Below are 19222 nucleotides of genomic sequence, written 5' to 3'. Positions count from 1 at the left end.
TAGATCCCATGTGAACAAAAAAATGCGTGAGGTGCACACGATCGAAAACGGCATATACAGTATTTACTGGCATGATAGGTGCACTTTTCTTTTTCTTTAAAAAAAATCTGACTCAAAGTTCGGGCTACGCGCGTCTATTACATGGGGTAAAATTTCCGAATATTTTTCAACTCGTTCTCGCGCTTTAAATTTTAACATGTCAAGAATGTGGCTACTCTCACATTTTACCAAGAAATCAAGCACAAAGGTAAACTAAAACCTACCTACTTACCTTTTAATGAACAGGCGAGAGATGTCGACTGCACACACACACACACACACACACACACACGTAAAATTTATTTAGACATGTCATGGATGCTCCTCTCCTTCCCCTATTCGGAGTCTGAGTTGAAGTCAGTGAGAAAACTCATCACTGCCGAGTGGAGTGGAGGCTTGTGAAGTGGAGGCTTTGCAAGTGGTGGTGGAGGAGCAGGAGTTTGCTTGGCTCCTTCAAGATGAAGAAGCTGTTGCACCAATTCCTCCCTAAAAGCTAAACGGTCAAAGGAAGCATTTCTGGCCAGCTCAGGGACTTCTGGATGTAATTTGCGATATTCTTGGAATAGTATGAAACTATTCACGCATGCTATGTCGATGCAGTGGAAGAAGTCTTCCACCAGCGGTCACTGTGCATCAGTACATTGTGGTAGCGAATCATCTGATTTGTCCACTCCAAGCATTCCAGAATTGTAATCGTGAATTAGCAAAGGCTTTGGGATAGAAATTTGGGTCCAGGTACTTCCACTTCTTTGTCTTCTTTTTGCAGTGACTGTTTGGTTGGCTGTGTGCATCGTGCTCATCCTTGGTTGCGCAACCATCTAATACCCGTGTCACACGGGCGTTTGGAAGGCCTTCCAACCGATAGTCAGTTGACTCAAAGGTCAAGTTCGAGCTGCTACACGGGCGGTTTCGACGGCCGCCGAGTCAATAGTCTATCGAGTCAACGGAGCACCTTACAACTCTATCGAAATCTCGATGGCCTTTGAGCAACGGAAACGGAAACGGCGCGAACATGCCCTCTCGTTCACAGTGTGCTCCAACTCACGGTTAGAAAGAACAAACCAAACCAAAATGCTCTAAAAATACTATATATGAGTGTTATCAATTATTCAATGAAGTATTTTTGCCATTTGATATGCGCTAACTACACACACACTCTCGACAACAGCGACGTGTAGCGACGCAAACGTTGCCGCAGTTTCGCTACTCAACAACTAAAAACTAAACATACATGTAAGGCAATGTATAAACAATTGTTTTCATCTATAAACAAACATAAAAGAAATTATAGTGCTTTTAAGTGGTTTTAATGTTGTTTAACTTTTTGTGACATGAAAACGAAAATAAAGATACGCAACGCCACACAATTTGGCGAGAAACGCCGAAACCACTCAACGGCCTTTCAAAAGTGCCGTGTAGCAGCGCGACAACTCCTTTGAGTCGATAGAGTTCTGGCGTTTCGAAGGCCGTCGACTGGAAGGCCTTCCAAATGTGCCCGTGTGACACGGGTATAATTTCACTTCGTTGAGCTTTTTTTTCCCAGCGCATGTCTTTCAATTCGGCAGAGAATCCCCGGTGGTCTCTTCGCGTAGTCCCGCGAGCCAATGTTTTCCGATCGAGGAGATGACTGAACAGGTGTGTGGAGGTGTATAAATTATCCATAAAAATTTTGTAGCCCTGATCAGTGTTCTGCACACAGCTGGCAAACTAAATCGAAAGCCAAAAATAAAATAAAAATAATGACAACATATAGTGATCCCGCGCAAATACTCTAGAGAGAGCGGAAAGGGAAACTAAATACTCTCCTTCGGACACTAGTTGATGGTCCAGGTGATCGCGACGCTGGATCACTCTCTGAACTGAAATCGGGGCTTGAGAATTCATCTTCGGACTCGTCGCTACTCGTTGTACCAGAACAATCCGCAGTCGAAGCAGCTGAATCGCGTGACAGATGCTTCTTTCTTCGCGCGGCCTGATGCGACGTCAGCGCCATGCTTCTCAATCTCGGCCACCGCCGCGCCCAGGATTAAAATCTCTCCTACGTCGCCGCCTGCCACGAGAGAGGCGAATGAGACAAAAACGAAAACTACAGATGCGAAACGACCCCACTAGATGGCAACACGTGTTCCACCGCGAAAATTTCGTATTTGAGAGCGCATGCAATTTGATCGTGCGCATAACTTTTCCGGTGCCGCTCGCACCGCTATTGGCCGAGCACGAAAAATGACGTCAAATGATCCGCGCCGCTGCGAAGCCAACTTTACGGGTGCATCGCCGACTCATACGAACTTGTCGTTTCCGTCAGTGCCATTGCAATCAGAAGACCGTCGATCGTGCGTTCAGAGGAGCAGCTGCGGGTTTCAGGTACGATATTCGACGATGTGAAGTCAAGGACATTGGTGAAGTGATACGAAACACATCGTACTGGCACTTGTATTATAGTATGACGGGGTGCAGCGCACCATACTGCACAAACCGCACGGAAGGCAGTAAAGCGCTCTACGCAGTGCCAGTGGAACAAAACTTGTTGTCCAATTAAACATGCTGGAAATCTACGTTCTGCTTTGGTGAATGCTGTTTCCTGTGGGCGGGAGTGGAGTGAATGCACTGTTGAATGACTTAAAATTTCCTTGCATCTGATGCGATAGGTCACAAAGCTTTGTAACTTGGCTTTTTGGCCAAAGCCTGCTTCAGTGTTTTCATTGACTTGATACAGTGTCTTCAACTACTGGCTCTTCTCTGAGTGGTGAGAGAACAAGAAAAATGTGTTGTCATATTACAGTCTGCACTGTGTGAATAATTGCTCTGCAAGTTTGCCATCTTGATGTGATTAGTGCAATAAAAATATCCTGTTGTTACTCTTAAGGGGGGAGGCTACACTTGAAATACAACTTTTTTATTTGTGGACAGATCTGAACGAAATTTTCACACATTGTGTATTTTAATATGCAGATTCTAAAAATATAATTAATTTTGCCACAGTATAAGTAGTTTCTGATATATTCTAAAAGCATTGTATAAGCTGAGTCCTTTGTTTGGAGGAAAATTAGCATCTAAACAGAAAACCTTAACACAGTAATTTGAGTATAAAGTCCATCTAGGATGTTCAGGGAGTGCCATAAGGTATTATTCAATGTTCTAGGCTAATCTGAGCAAGAGTTAGAGCTCATCAAAGTTGTGAGAAAAAACTGCCATCTTGACATGTCAAGCATGTGACCCATTTCAAAAACTTTTTGAGAAGAGTGCTGCTTTGAAAAGGTGCATATTGCTTACTGCATACATTTATCTTTCTGGCAAAAAAAAAAATTACGTTGGTAGCTGAAATAGGACAGAAGCTATTTTACCTCCAAAATTGGAAGTCTGTCGGAATTGTTGTTTTGAGAAATCAAGGAAAAACATTCTGCAACATCTTTATTGAGAACATACCAATAAAATCTCAAGGAAATTCACCAGGGGCTTAATCTGGATACATCCAATCTTTTTGCCGCTTTTTGGCCAGCTTCCTTGCGCTCAAACAGGCTTCTCGCTTCTTGCTGGAGTTAGCACTTCGACATGCTTCGACGGTCTGGCGCTCCGGACGTTTTCCGGCGCTCGCTGCGCGCTCGCTACTTTCTTCAGTCGTAAAGGAAACGGTGCGTGCACGATCTGTGCCAACACGCGTGGCGTGGGCGGACGAAGAGTTGACGCTAGACGCGCCAGTTTGCAGCTCGAAACTCGATCCGGTAGAATGTCCAGGCAGACCAGCTACCGGCAACTCCGCGAGTATGACAGGCCTAGCCGCCTTCCGTCGCACATTGCACAGCCGCTTTACGCGTAGCAGCCTTGAGACGACAATCTTTTTCAGCCACCCGGGCAACGAAATGAGCATCTTATCAAACGGCGCGAAGCAAGCGGCTGAACAAACGTAGACAGCGGCGCGATGAAACCAGAGATAAACAAACGTAGCGAGACGCGAGAGCGGTCGAGCGCGCGCCGACGAGCACCGGACCAATAGGAGCGAGGCGCGCGGGGGTGTGCGCGCTTTGGCCAATCGGCGGCACGGACGCATCCTCCAGAAATGACACGATAGCGTCGGTTTCCCTTCACCGACGCCATTTTGAACTGGTGCAAAATGCGCACAAAGAAAACAGCTTCAAAGCAAGCGCAAGATGGCGGCCATCGGCCACCGCGTTCGCGAATGGTGACGGCGCGAAGTTTGAACATTTTTGACCAAATTTTGCTGATTTCGCGTTCACCCTGGCCCCTTTAAGCGCGATTTTTTATTATTTTCCGATTAAATTTAGCTTCTAGATTTCGCGGAGGGATTCTTGAATGTATAAACCTAGCGAAAATGCACTTTTCCGAAAATCGACTTTTTTGTGATTTTTTTGCGGTTTCAAGACCCGCGTCCCCCCTTAAGGAGAGACGTGGGTCCCAAAACCAACTTTGTTAATTTTAGCGTGAACGGGATATTTAACAGTATTCAGCTTTTTCTGCTGATTGCAAATATCTAATTAGATTTTGTGTATCTTCATTAGAACAAATGATGCAAAGTTTTTAATACAGAAATTCAATCAATTTCTTACGGGACTTTTCAAGAACTTAATTTTGTCAAAAGGAAAAACAAAGTATACGGCCAGTACGCCAGAGAGTAGGTCTAGCCGGTGATGCTATTTTTATTGTTCTCAGTGCAATTATAATGCAAAAATACCAGATGTAGACATAATTTCAATATTTTTGCTAATTTTCATTTGTATTTAGTGGCAATTAAAATTTAGCCGGCAACATTAGAAATAAATAAATAGCATCACCGGCTAGATCTATTCGACACAAATGTATTGATACCAAACATTTTGCTGGTACTTAGAAAGAACATATGAAGACCCCCGTAGGGCAGTGTGCTGTGTCCAAAAAAATAAAGCTGAGAAAAACGAGTTTGAACTTTCAGTTCACTATAACTTTTAATGGACTAACAATACGGCAATATGAATTGCACCACCATGTAGCCCTGTCTTTCAGCAACAAGTTCATGACATATATATGGCCATTTTGCAAAAATAACATTGAGATATTGGTTGCAAAATCATGCATGGTCATTGAAAGCAATGCCAGAAAGCTAGCACCACGAGCTTCACATTCCTATTTTAGTTCCTTGTTGTACAGAAGGCACACAAATGGCATCCCTATGCAAATACAGTTGCACAGAGTTCATGGCCACAACAAAATATGTCCTTTCCACAAAGTTTATGGCTGCAACAAAAAATTTGGATCAAATCCCAGTGGTGGTCGCCACATTTCAATGGAGCTGAAATCCAAAAAAGTTCCTATGCTTGTGTTGTAGCGCTTCCCAAGTGGTCAAAATTGGTCCAGGATCATATCACGGTTTTGGAACGTAAAATCCCAGAACTCAAATTAAAAAAATTATCTCTTGCACTCTCTCTAAATTGCGCATTGGGCAAAAGGTTACACCTATACCTATAAAAGCCCAGGACTGTAGGCAGAGTCTGTTGGTGGCTTGTGCCTTTTGCAAGCTTGTTTATCAAAGCATTTCTGTTTGTGTGATCCTTGTTGGACATGTGAAGCCTCCGACGATCTTTTCATTCTCCGACGATCATTTTGCGCATGCCACACCTGAAGCACTCCACCACAAGCTTGGCACAGAGCCCGTACTCCTTGGCGGGGTCCTTCGAAAGCATCAGCGTTTTCTTGGTGCACACGGGACACGGCATAAGTCCAAAAAAGTCTTGCACCACGGATAAATCCACGATCGCAAGTTCCGTTCCGCTGTTGCTGACGTCCTCTTTCGTGTCAACAGCCAGTAGCTCAAACTTTCGCTCCGTTGCAGGCTGCGACGCCAGGCGCGTTTTCGCCTCATCGGCGATCGCTGCGCGCTTGCTTCTTTCTTTGGTCGTGACGAAAACGGTATCTACAGGGTCTGCACCAACACGTGAGGCGTGGGTGGACGAAGTGTTGATGCTAGACGTACTGGGTTGCAGCTCGGAACTCGATCCGGCAGAATCTTCAGGCAGACCAGCAGCCAGCAACTCCGGGTACACGACAGGCTTATCCGTCTGCTGTCGCGCATTCCACGGCGGTCTCCTCCAGCCTTTCGGGCAGCGAAAAAGACACTTTATCGAACGTTGTCGAGAAGCGAGCGGCCGAACGTTCACAGCGGCGCGACGAAACCACACAAATACGCAGCGTGCACGAGAGCGACCAGCCTGTCGGGAACGCGGGAATCGGCACTCAAACGGCGCAGGACCAATAGGAGCGAGGTGCGCGGGGGCGTGCTTTGGCCAATCAGCGGCACGGGCGCATCCTTCAGAAATGGCACGATAGCGTCGGTTCCTCCTCACCTACACCATATTGAACCGGCGCAAAATACGCACAAAGAAAGCAGCTTCCAAACAAGCTCAACATGGCGCCCGCCGGCCAACGCGTTCGCAAATGACGACGGTGCGAATTTCGAACATTTTTGGCGATTTTTTGCTAATTCCGCGGCCACCCTGGCCCGTGTAAGTGTTTTTTATTATTTTCCGATTATATTTAGGTTCTAGATTTCGCGGAGGGATTCTTGAATGTATAAACGTAGCGAAAACGCACTTTTCCGACAACCGGCTTTTTTGCGATTTTTTGACATTTCAAGACCCGCGTCTCCCCTTAATAGCTTGTTGCCTTTCCAGTTTCTTTGAATTCTGCCCCCAAGGTTCCAAGAAGCAGCATACTTGGCCTGATAGGCCAGCAGCCGTTCATGCATTCCCTTGTATGAAATAAATTTGATCTAGAAGCTCTTGAATCTTTTCTACTTGCAGATTTGCTGCTACTAAATAGCTGATTAGTCAGTGGTATGAATTAATCGTAAAAGTAAGCTTTGCTTAAAATGTGCGCATGTGAACATTTTAAATGCGCTTGAATCTGTGTCTGCACCGCATGTATCGAAAATGTGCAGCTGTTAATGATGGTTAGTGATAAATGACTCTCTGTTACCGGTCACTGACATAACTGCAGGCACGATAGCTCTCTTGGCGATGGTCATTAATCGGCTAGTTTCGGCAGCCAAAATGCGCAAAGTGTCCACCTTACGTGTGTGAAGTTTTCTTTAGGCACTCTTTAAAACATTTCTTGCCTTCTGACCTGTGGGGATGCGTGACCCTCGCGCCTCCCCTGGTGTTTTTCCCGCATAGCGCGTCTCCTGTAGTGCGGCTTCGCCGCGCACGCGGCGGTTGGAGTGGTACAAGCGCAGTGCGAGAGATGGCGCTAGTGTTACGCTGCTGCGGGGTTACCTGGGTGCGGGAGAGGCAAGGCGCTCTCTTGGGTTCGAGACAGCGAGTGGGACGCACGTGCTGCACGTGCAGCGACCCTCTTCCCCGGCGGGTCGCCGAACAGCGCGGACATTCCGCGCGTGCGCGGCGACCGATGCATCTGCGAGACCGCCTCGTGTGGCCGCCTTCGAACACGCCACGATTCGCGTGACTATACACGCGAACGACCAAGCGTTGGGATCCAGCATGGAGCAAACATATATTCGCTCGCGAGGACGCGGTGAGTCGGACTTCTAGATTTGTCGCGCGCCCATCGGCATGTTTTGTGGATAGCAACTCGCCTAGCAGGCATTGATCTATGAAAGGTGCAATAAATGCCCTTGTGATTGTTTGCACTACTGTGTGTTGTCGTTCCTTTGTCCCAAGTGTACGGTGTGAGAATCCCACATCAGACCCCACAGACCATAAGACAACTTCGTATGCATGCTGAAAATCATTGCACCGCTTTTTGTGGCGACGTACTGCACATTTGCGAGCGAACTTTGGAGCTGTTCGAGCCACGGGAGTATTTTATTTTGGGGAATCGAAGGCGGTCCTACCCCCTATTTGTACGTTCCTGCGTGTTTGTATATGCGTTTTCACATAGGTGCATATAAAGTTTCGGTTGGTTGGAAGCCCACCCCCTCTGGCTGCACGAATGACTCGTTCGAGCGTAGCCTGTATTAAGAAGTGCCCTTTGCTAAGCGCCTGCGAACAATTGGCGCTTGTAGCTCGCGACCACTAGAGAAAAACGCGGAACCTCGCGCGGCATTTGGCTCCTGCGCGCACGAGGAGTGGCTTCGCTGCAGAGCTGGAGCACGACGGCGGACCTATGCGCAACTATGCTCCCTGCGGGAGCATATACAGGAACACTACGCAGCACTTGAAAGATGGAAATTGAAAATCTCATTCTGTCTTCATTTTTGCACTCCCGAGACCTTATTGCACCGATCTGACACTTTTAGTTTCAAAATTATGCTTATTTTACGAGTTACAAGAGATAAAAATGGCGACTGCGTGCACCTGGACCTTTAAATTGAAGTCTAAAATTGCTCTACTTCAACAGCCCGCAAACTACGTGCTCCACTGCCACCATTTTGGTCTTGTTGGAAAGCTTGCGTTTCCAGTGTTTCATATTTTTTCAGTAAGCGACTATACTCGCTGGATAAAAGTGAAAAAGGCAACGACAAAATAATGCGCAGCGTGTGCTTCTAGTTGGCTGGCGCACATGACCAATATAGCGGTTTTCAATTGGCTAGGGAAACTTGATTTCAACATTGGTGCACCTGCGCTGCCATTATGAAGAGGTATTTCGTTTTTGGAGGTGTTAACCCTAACGTGATCGTGCAGTTCACCATGCCCAGCAGTGCGAAGACGTTCTGATGTGTTCATCATTTCAGCCGTACACGAAAGAAAGACGGGCAGAAAGCGTGTTGGAGCTGCTACTGTGTTGCGGGAGCATGCGAGGAACAGTCGGGCCACAACATCTCCTGATAATGCCATTGTGACCGAGGATGGTTCCCTGGAAAGCAGGCGCGGTGTGGACTTTAGCCGCATTAGAATAAACAGTGATATTATCAGCAACTGCGAGGTGCACGAGGACGCTTTCCGTAATAGCGTGCGCAATGTAGACTTCGGCGGCGTTAGAATAGACACCACTGGTGTTACCTGTGTCGGGGAAGTGTGCGAGGCGCGTGCCCTTGAAAAGGCAGCACTTGAGGGACCGTCAGTACTGGCAACAGCACAGAAGGTTGAGCGTTTTGCAGAGGCAAGCGGTACAGCGATGGCGCTAGCATCGGATCAACCTACCGCTCATTAAATGATAGTGAACCTGGAGTCCAACTTCCTCCTTCGAGTTCTGCTATGTGAAACGTGCAGTGAACCAGTGCAACTAGTGGGGGGGTGATCGCGAGCACAGCCTCGCAGCGAAGCTGACTGCAATAATTGTGGGGACATCACAGTTGGATGGAGCTCGCCCCATGTTGATGGGCTCGCCCCAAGAAGACAACCCATTTGTCATCAACCTCATGGCTACGCAGGCGGTGATGTCTACAGGAAATGGCCAGACAGCCATGGATGATGTATTTGCGGCAATGGCATTGTCCCTCAGTGGGATGCATCGCCACTTTTCAGTGCCATTTGAAGTGAACTTTGGAACCTGCTGCCACGCAAGTGGCCGAGGTCGCTATGAGCCAGTATGAACGGAAAGCGGCCACACTGTATGACAACGTATATTTTCGCCATAGAGGAGACATAGCAGTGTGCTATGACGGCACTTGGATTACTCGCTGTCGCTCCTCACAGAGGCGCCGGTGCTGTCATAGAGCTGTCCGCAGGGTACGTGCTGGACTACGTTGTGCTCTCAAACTTTTGTTTGGGGTGCGAATTTGGACTGAAGTGAGATTCTGACGGATACAAAGCTGGTCACATTGAAGTCGAAGCTAGCCTCGCACCGTTTCAAAGGTCTTCAAGAGCAACATGGATTGAGGTACACAACCATCTTCTGCGATGGTGACAGCCGTACATCTACAGCTATCCAAGAAGCAAAAGTCCATGGATTTGCCGATGTCCACAAGGACTGTGTCAATCGCATCCAAAAGCGCATGGGGACAACACTTCGTAACTTAGTAGACAGAAGGCAAGGGGAAGCAAAGCCTTGGTGGAAGAGGCCAGCTGACAAAAGAACTTATCACTAGGCTGAGTGCGTGTTATGGATTGGCTTTAAAATCCAATGACGATGATGTGAATGCCGTGCAGAAGGCTGTGATGGCAACATGCAGCCATGTCACGTCCACTGACGAAAGTTCGGATCACGACCTGTGCCCAAATGGTGAAAGTTCATGTTGCCGTCACAGTGCTGCTAGACCAAAGGGAAAGCCTGAACCCAGGCACCACTACAACTTGCCAGAACTTTTGGCAAAAGTAATGCTGCCTGTATACTCTATCTGAAAAGACCCTGCTGCAGAGATGCCAGCAAGGAAAGATTCAAAATTCTAATGAATGCCTTCATCCTCTGATTTTGAGTTTAGTCTCAAAGGAACAGCATGCATCTCTCTTTGCCGTAAAAGCTGCTGTTGCGGAAGCTGTCCTACACTTCAACACTGGGAATCTGCATGCATCTGGTGCAATTCTACAGCAGCCACACATGAACATTTCTGGCAGGGCATCTAAGAGCAACGGAAAAAGATCTCCGTCGAAGTGCCTAGCTCCATCAAGAAGCGAGAAACTTCTTTTTTGTGTGACAAAGCTGTTCAAGAAGAGGCATAAGGATGGGATGCATTCAGAATATGCTCCGGGTGCATTTCCTTGAAGTTTTATGGGTATGTTCCCAATAAAGATGTTGCAGAATGCTTTTCCTTGACTTCTCAAAACAATTTTGACACTTCTAATTTTGAAGGCAAAATAAATAGCCTCTGTCCTATTTCAGCTATCGGTTCCTTTCTTTTTTTTTGCCAGAGATAAATGTATGCAGTAAGCAATATGCCCCGTTTCAAGGCAGTACTCTTCTAAAAGTTCATGGAATGGGTCACAGGTTTGACATGTAAAGATGGCTTTTCTTTCTACCAACTTCGCGCTCCAACTCTTGTTCTAATTGGCCTAGAACATTAATACTTTATTGCACTCCCTCAGCATTCTAGTCTTTATACTTGAACCACTGTGTTGGGATTTCTTGTTTAGATGCTAATTTTCCCCCAAACAAAGGACCCAGCTTATAGATTGATTTTGGAGTATATTGGAAACTATGTACCCTATGGCAACTTTTATTGCATTTTCAGAATCTGCACATGAAAATAGTGTGACAATTTCGTTTGGATCTGCCCACAAATTAGTTTCCATTCAAGTGTAGCCTCCCTCCTTAAACGGGTGTGCAACAGGTGCACCATTATGTCATTTTTACATAATGGCATATTCTTGCACCAAAAGCATAAAATTTGTTGGAATTGCTTTATGCTGCACCAAAATGCCTAAACTTGCTGCAAAAGCTGTCGCGCTAGTTTTAGCATAAAATAAAAGCTGCATTGGCAATCTGCAGTTTTTGGCATCGTCATTCATGTCTGATGTTGCTGATCCTACAGTGCAGTCCACTCATAACAATATCAAGAACGAAAAATTGTGATTGTTATAACTGATCATCGCTATATCTGGACTGCCATAAAAAAGAGAAAAGGCTGCTGAACATACTCTTGTAGCTCCGAAACCAAATTCGCCACTTACAATAAAAAATTGTCGTTCTAGAAAATTGGGTTTGAAAAATGAGAATATTTTTATACCTGTAAACAGTGTGTCAAGCTTTGGGAACACTGAAATACTCAAATATCTGCACTTGCTTTTGCAGGAGTTTCAGGTTCACAACTGCAGTGTGCATCGCGCCCAGCAGCTGCGCAAACAGTTGCAGCTATAATTTAGCGTGCGTGCAATCAACGAGCGACTCATTCGACGACAGTACATTTTGAATGAACATTGGGGTTTGTGTCAGACTAGCCACTGTCAATCACGTCGCCGCTGCCTGTTGCGACAATGATCGCCCTGTCGGATGCTTCACAAAACAAGGCAGTGCTATCTGCGCTCGGAACTCCTCCATCAAAGCACCACGTATTTCATCGGTAGTAGTGACATGCTCCCAGAGTTTGGTAATGTCAGCGGCTACTACCGTGTTGGTTTCACACGTGGGGGGGGTTTCACCCTGGCGCACAAAGCCTGCAATTTTTGTTGATTGGCATGGTCACTGGTTCTATGGTTGTATTACAACTCAAGTCAGCAATGAAGCCCCGACCACACCCTCATAACCGGCAGCCGCTGTTTCTCCGCAAGGCTGCATGTAGTCCCTACTCCAAACTTTCCCTGTTAGCTAAATAAGGCAGTAACCATAAAAATAAAATTGTAAGCGCGTAATTTTGTCTTCATTCGTCTATTATGGGGAACCAGCGCTGGATAGGCAGCGCGTCGAAAAGAGTGTGTTGCACGCCGCCTTGGCGACGAAACGTGGCATATCCCAGCCGCTCGACCAGACAACACGTCCGCGGCGCGGCCCTTTCATAGTGCGCATGTTTCCGTTTTCGCGCCGCTTCAAGTGGACAGTTTTCGTAAAGAAGCTAGCGCCATCAAGTGAAGAAATGACGAAAGAAGCTTTTTAAGCTTTGTATATTTTTCAGTGTCGCGGCGAGCACGTGCGTTTATTTAACGGTTCCGTCGTGTGCTGTTCCCATGCGTGTGTGTGGCAGCCTGCCTCGCCAATCTAGCAGCTACGGCATCGGTTTTGCTGTGCTATGGTTTCGGAAGTATTAGTTGGCCTGAAGACATTCCATACTTCTCTGGCTAGACATAAGAAATTCTGATGTTACTTCGCCACAGCAGTCAATGGAGAAGAAAGCTTTATCGCATTAGCTGACTCGGGCAAGCAAAGGTTTGAGTGCTCCGCTGCTTGAGCCGTAACACCCCTGGCTACATTTAGCACTAACTACACAAAATTTACCGGATGCATCTCAGCGCCAAGTCCTCATCTGCATTTTTATAAATGCATAGGCTGCATAGTCGCGCGTGTGCCGGCAGTGTGCGCTCACAACTCGTATTACGAGGCAGCTTCCTTGCCACATAATTTTTGGAAATGAATGGAAACTGTACTTATCGTATCGTTCACTTGGTGTGGTGGAATTGGAAGGAGCTTGGCGGTGGTATTGCGAAGGAAAAAAGGTTGGTACATATGCCGGATGGTGCATGCTGTTGCTCATTTTGTTTGGTACTGGCTGCCACGGCTGACCGTCTTCACTATCGAATAAACCAAGCACACACGCGAAATTCGATTTAGAAACCAGCCCGACACCGCTTGACCGGGCGACAAGACGGGAACTTACTCCACTCGCCTGACTGCTTGGATCCAACGGCGCCTCCGGTCTCGTTCGTAGGGTTTAGATGGAAAGACGCAGGATACATCCTCCCTCATTCCGACGTAGTTGTGACACTTGTATATGCAACAGTACTGTAGGCGTCCTTTTGTTTTCCTTCGACTATCGGCGCACGCAACGCGCTAGAAGTAGCAATTTATTCCGTGGGAGCAGCTGCATTGTGCACGTTCTGACCGCCAGGGCGGCGATGCAGGCGTCGTGAAAACTCCAGCGCTGGTTCCCCATAGTGCAACTGAGAAAGCCTAATCCTTTATAGAACTGAAATAAGACGCTTGCTTCACTGCAACTATTTATTGTCAAGTTTCACTTCAGTTTCATGAGGTAAGCGGAGTCAGCAGTGAAGTCGCCAGTACCGTGGACTTTTGAAGAGTGAAATGCTCAGATACCATACACTTGTCCGTGTCTGTTGCACACCTCCTTGTTTCTGCTCATGAAAAGACTCGGAAGAGCAGATGCTCTGGATGCATCAAGTACCGTATTTACACGCTTGCAAGTAGACTCGAATGCAAGTCGACCCCTCCACGTCGCGTGGCTGGAACAAAAAAAAAAGGATAGCACATCCAAGGGCACATTCGATAACGAAAATTTGTTAGCAGCTGACATAGTCACTGGACTACTCGTCTTCACTAGCGCTGCCATCGTCATCGTTGCTGCGGTCCCTCAGCGCGTCGTGGTCCAGCGAAATTTCACATTTAGCAAACATCACCAGGACATCTTGTGGAACAGCAGCCCACGCTGAATGCATCCACCCACACGCAGCCGTCGGGGAGGCTCTTTTGACAGGTCCGGTTGGCATAATTTCGCGGTCTTCTGCCGCCAGCCACTCGTACTCACGGCGGAGCAGGGCCTTAAAATTAAGGCGAAGGTCCGGGCTTGTTTCATGACCATGTCGCACTTCACTGGCAGGGACCGATCACACATTTCAGCGACATACGCCGCAAGCTTAGCCTACAGCTCCGGAAAGCGTCCAGACTTCGGCACGTGGGAAATTTCTCACTTGCCGTCACAGGTGAAAATTTCGCTTCGCTGCAGTCGTCACTCTCGCGCCACCCGTTCAGAAACATCGAAATTGTGGCCCGCTGTGCAGTGATTTGTTTCTTCGGCGTAAAGGATGGCAGCCCTCTTGAACGCTGCTGTGAACGAGTGCCGAATGATTAGTGGGCCTGAAGCACTCATGACAACTGAGGAAGCATTGAAGTAGCATGTAGCCGGCAGTCAAGTGGAATGCGTCAAACCAATGCCTTTCAACAGAGAAAGAGAAACCTGCGAGCGGTGTCTGCTGTCTTCCATGAACTACCGATACTCCCCGCAAGCACTGCCATTCTGAGGGTGCCACCGCAAATGGGAACAGCAGCGCTCCCATCAACTATCGCCTCCCCCCCCCCATGAGTGTTGCATGCACTGTAAGACTCAAAAATGTTAAACGCTTCCGGAAGCGAACAAACACGCGGGATAGCGAAAAGATACGGGTAGGGCCACAGAGCAAACATAAAATTGTAACTACGTTGTACCTCCCGTTAGTCTCGCTTTTGGGGGGGGGGCATGTTTTGGTTTCAAATGCAAGTCTAGTCCCCCAACATCACTTTCAAATTTCAAAAAAGTGGTCGACTTACAATTGTGTAAATACAGTGAGACGCCATTTTGAGGTGGTCGCATGACAATTTTGTTTCTTCTGTGATTGGCTGACAGGCTACCCTGTGCAGTCCATGTGCCTTGGCTGCCAACTGCCATTTTTTTAAAGTTGTATCCTACTATAGCCTCCATGATCGCCACGTGGCACTCGCTGTTTTTACAGTTGTCGATGTCGTCGACTGCGCGAGCTTGTGCTTTGAGTGTTGCTAAATTTGCAGCTTCGTCTCAAGCGCCAGAGCTTTGCACCTTGGCAGTGCACCGACCGCTCGTGCTCCCTGAGCAAGAGGGAGATCGTAGAAGGGGAGCGCAGGTGTGGTTGGCACCATCTTTCGGCCCGCTGCGCTAACTTGCGATGCTCTCCGTGGCTTTTGCTATTTGCACGGTGTGTTGAAGGTAGTGGCACAGCTGACATTCTGCAAGGGTTCTGGTCCACAGAGCGCAGATCTTGCATTTCTCAAAGATAATGGCAAGCTGCCAGTCATGTATTTGGTAATCTGTGCCATATGCGCTCCAACCATTTTTATTCTGTAAATTTTCTTCTGATCATGGTCCCATCAGTCTTTAGGCCATCAGTAATTGTCCTAAATAACTGCACTTGCAGATTCTAGCCTGATCTGCATCTATGGCTACATGTCGCATAACCTACAATGGGCAGGCAATTCATTAAGTCTTGCATGCACTTCATTAATGATGGTTTAATTTTCAGCAAAGTTTCAGCAAATTGAGACCAACAAGCAACAAATTATTTCTCATAAATAATTGTTACGGATTTCACGTGTTTCAGGAAACGTTTTTGTCAACATTATTCTTGCGAATTGATGCTGCATATATAAAACCATAAAATGATCCCAAATTCACAAAGTAAAACATTCTAGAGAGTTGGCAGGTATGGATGTGCGAAATACTAGCAATATACTCCATCCAAAGCCATTTGCAGCTCTGCCAAAGTATGAGGTGTACACTGGTAACATTCTTGTCTAGCTGAATGTAGTTCCAGGTGTAGCTGTAGTAAATGGCAGGATTACTGTTTTGTTCTTGCTAGGTACATTTACTTTGCAGTGATCCATGACATGTAAGGACATTTGTGCACACATTTAATGTACTGTGAATTCAGCAGCTGCTGAGCTGACGATGCTGTGTGGATGGACTCATCTTGGGAGACGTTTAAAGTAGATGTGCAACTAGGTGCACTTGTGTAATTTTGCATATTCACCATTACTTGTGCTACTATATTTATGCATGAGCACTGCATGCATTTTGTCTCCACTGTATGTATGTTTCTTGCATATTCATGGGCGTTGATGTGACACAATCTGCAGGTGCTGTGGCAGCTGGGGAGCCCCTTGACATGGGGGCTGTACAGAAGGCCTTGCCCCCTGTACCCAAGGTGGCGGTAGTTCCAAAGCGAACAGCATTTCCGCAGCGGCCAGAGCATGGCCGGTTGGGCAAAGCCATACAACTTGTGGCCAATCATTTTGAGATCGAGCTGCCACACGGCGACGTCTACCATTATGACGTCTCAATTGTCTCGTCTTCAAAGAAGGCAGAGGCCAAGGCACCGGACCAAAAGAAAATGCGATGTCTCAGCACTCGTATAAATCGTCTAGTCGTTCAGAACCTCGTGGCAAAGTACAGAGGAGAGCTGAATAGGTGCCTCCCAGTGTTCGATGGGCGGAAGAACCTTTACACACGAAAGCCACTGCCCTTTAAAGAGCGTACGTTCAATGTTCCCTTTCAGGAAGGTGACCGGGAGGAGGCGTTCATAGTCACGGTGCAGTATGCAGCAACAGTTAATCTGGATGCACTGCACGCAGTTTACAACAGGACCGTGCGCACTGTTCCACAGGAAGTGATACAGGCGCTTGACATAATAATGAGGCACGGTCCGTGCATAACCCTCACGCCCGTGGGGCGTTCCATCTTCATGCCGCCAGGACCGAATGACAATAGTGAACTTGGAGGTGGCCACGAGGTGTGGTTTGGCTACTACACCAGTGTGCGGCCTGCCCAGTGGAAGCCGATGCTCAACATTGACCGTTCGGCGACTGCCTTTTATGAGGCCATTCCGGTCATTGAATTTATGTGCAAGCTGCTGTCCGAGGGCCCTCCCGGAGCACACTGTCAAAGGCCAGAAGCCTTCAGGAGGCTCACTGCATCTCAGTGCATAAAGCTTTCTAAAGAACTGAAGGACCTGAAAGTCAGGGTTCTCCACTTGAGCTACCCTCGAAAATACAAAGTTGCAAAGGTCACTCAGCTGCCAGCAGAGGAGCTGTGCTTCAACCTGGATGAGGGCAAGAAAACTAATGTGGCAGAATACTTCCGCCAGAAGTATCCCAAATACATGTGCTTCCCGAACTTGCCCTGCATCCAGGCAGGCACGCCAAACCGCCCAGTCTACCTGCCACTGGAGGCCTGCCACATTGTGGAAGGTCAGCCGTACCGGAAGAAGCTGAGCGAGTCTATGACGACTGAGATGATCCGGCGCACCGCACAACCGCCCGTACAGCGGTTCAGGTCCATCATGAGCTCTGTGCAGGATGTTGTCAACAAGAGCCGGCCGTATCTGGATGAGTTTGGCATAAAAGTGAGCACGAATCCAACGCAGCTTAAGGGGCGTGTGCTGGACCCACCTTCCCTCACATTTGATGGCCAGACACTGCGGCCTCGTGATGGTGTGTGGGATCTGCGTTCCAGCCGGTTGCTGACTGCCAAGCCCATTGACAAGTGGGCACTGCTTGGTGTCAACTGCCGCCTGGACCAAGGGGCTATCAATAATATGGTGCGCCTGTTCAGGGAGATTGGTAGTAACCTTGGCATGGTGGTCAGCGATCCTCGTGTTATCAGGAGCGAGCAGACCGGCAGGAGACCCATTCTCCAAATTCTAAAGGAGCTCAAGGATTCCAATGTCGAACTGGTCATTGTTGTGCTTGGGCGCCAGGCATCCTATGCAGACATCAAGGAGGCGGCTGAAGTGAAGCTTGGCATTCGCACGCAGTGCATTAAGGAGCTGAACATGACACGCAAGTGCAATCCTGCACTTATTACCAACCTGTGCTTGAAAATCAATGCAAAGCTTGGCGGAACAAACAACGGGCTTCTCAGCCAGGAAAAGCCTGCCATCTTCAAGGAGCCACTAATTATCATCGGGGCTGACGTCACCCACCCAGCACCAGGCGATCGGTAAGCAGGTCGTTAATCTTCCGAACACATTACAGCAGTTGGACCAAATTGCTCTAGCATAACGTGTAGGGGTGTGTAAGTACCGTATTTACTCGCATAATGATCGCACTCGCGTATTGATCGCACCCCTAAATTTTGTCGTCAAAATTCGATTTTTTTTAATGTCCTGTGTAATGATCGCACCTCGAACTTGCCGCAGCGATATGTCGTGTGCTAAGTCTAGCTAATAATGATCGCGCTTACCATCTTAAATGCTACGCGAACGACGCTTCAAGACAAGCCAAGCGGCCTGCACGAATCAAACATTCTTAAGTAGATGCCCGATTTCATTACTTTCATTACTTTCCGCACTTCCATGACAAAAAGAGGTACAGCCAAGCTTGCCTTTATTATACGTTGGCTTTATAATGGTTGATGTCAACAAAAACAATAAAGGCGCATTTCGATTCTTTTCATCTGCACTCGTGAACACGCAACAAATCGCGCGCGGCAATGATAATAGCCACGTTTACTCTTGTACGTTAAAAGTGCACCCTATTCATACGCCGACACTTGTAACACAGCCAAGATATTCGCCCACCCTTAGCGGAAACGTGTCGTATTAGGATAGTAGTGAAGACAGATGCCGCAGTTTCCGCAGCACATCGGCCATGCATTTCTATGTCGCTGGCAGCTAAGCGCGCCCACCTGTTTTTGTCCCCTCAAACTGGACATGGCTACGTTATTGCTGCAAACTTGCCGATATTAACAATATTATTCATCACTAATACGGAAGAAACTGTTTCAATGCACGTAATGTACTCGCGAGAAAAAAAAATCGCGTTCGGCGAGTTCGGCTTGCTCTGCCAGCCGCCATTTTTGTTTTGGTGTCCCGCACCCGCAATCCCGCAGCAAATGCGGGACAAAAAATTTTTTTTTTTTTCGTGGGAAATTTAATCCGCGTAATGATCGCACCCCTGAATTTGCGTCAATTTTTCTGACAAAAGAAGTGCAATCATTATGTGAGTAAATATGGTAGTTACTAGAAATTGCATTGAAAATGAATCCATCGGTGCCAGAAGTAAATTTAATATTGAACACACATTCTTGCAATGTAAAACTAAGCCATGTTCACATCCTAGTATTCATGTTGGCAAGTTGGTCATTAAGTTGCACATTGCGAGGCATTTATTAAATATGCAAATTGAG

General features: G+C 47.3%; 1 protein-coding gene across 2 annotated transcripts in view; it reads left to right on the top strand.

The window, feature by feature from the left end:
* Nucleotides 1–19222, top strand: part of LOC135919096 (protein argonaute-2-like) — a 48288-nt gene that overhangs the window by 25750 nt on the left and 3316 nt on the right. For both annotated transcript variants that reach the window (XM_065452825.2, XM_065452824.2), the window contains one exon: nucleotides 16174–18034. In XM_065452825.2, the coding sequence (XP_065308897.2) occupies nucleotides 16174–18034 (1861 nt within the window). The remainder of the gene's footprint in view (nucleotides 1–16173; nucleotides 18035–19222) is intronic.

Source organism: Dermacentor albipictus, chromosome 8, assembly GCF_038994185.2.
Source record: "Dermacentor albipictus isolate Rhodes 1998 colony chromosome 8, USDA_Dalb.pri_finalv2, whole genome shotgun sequence".
NCBI classification, from domain to species: Eukaryota; Metazoa; Arthropoda; class Arachnida; order Ixodida; family Ixodidae; genus Dermacentor; species Dermacentor albipictus.
Note: the sequence above shows the minus strand (reverse complement) of the source record. Positions and strands in the feature narration are given on the sequence as shown.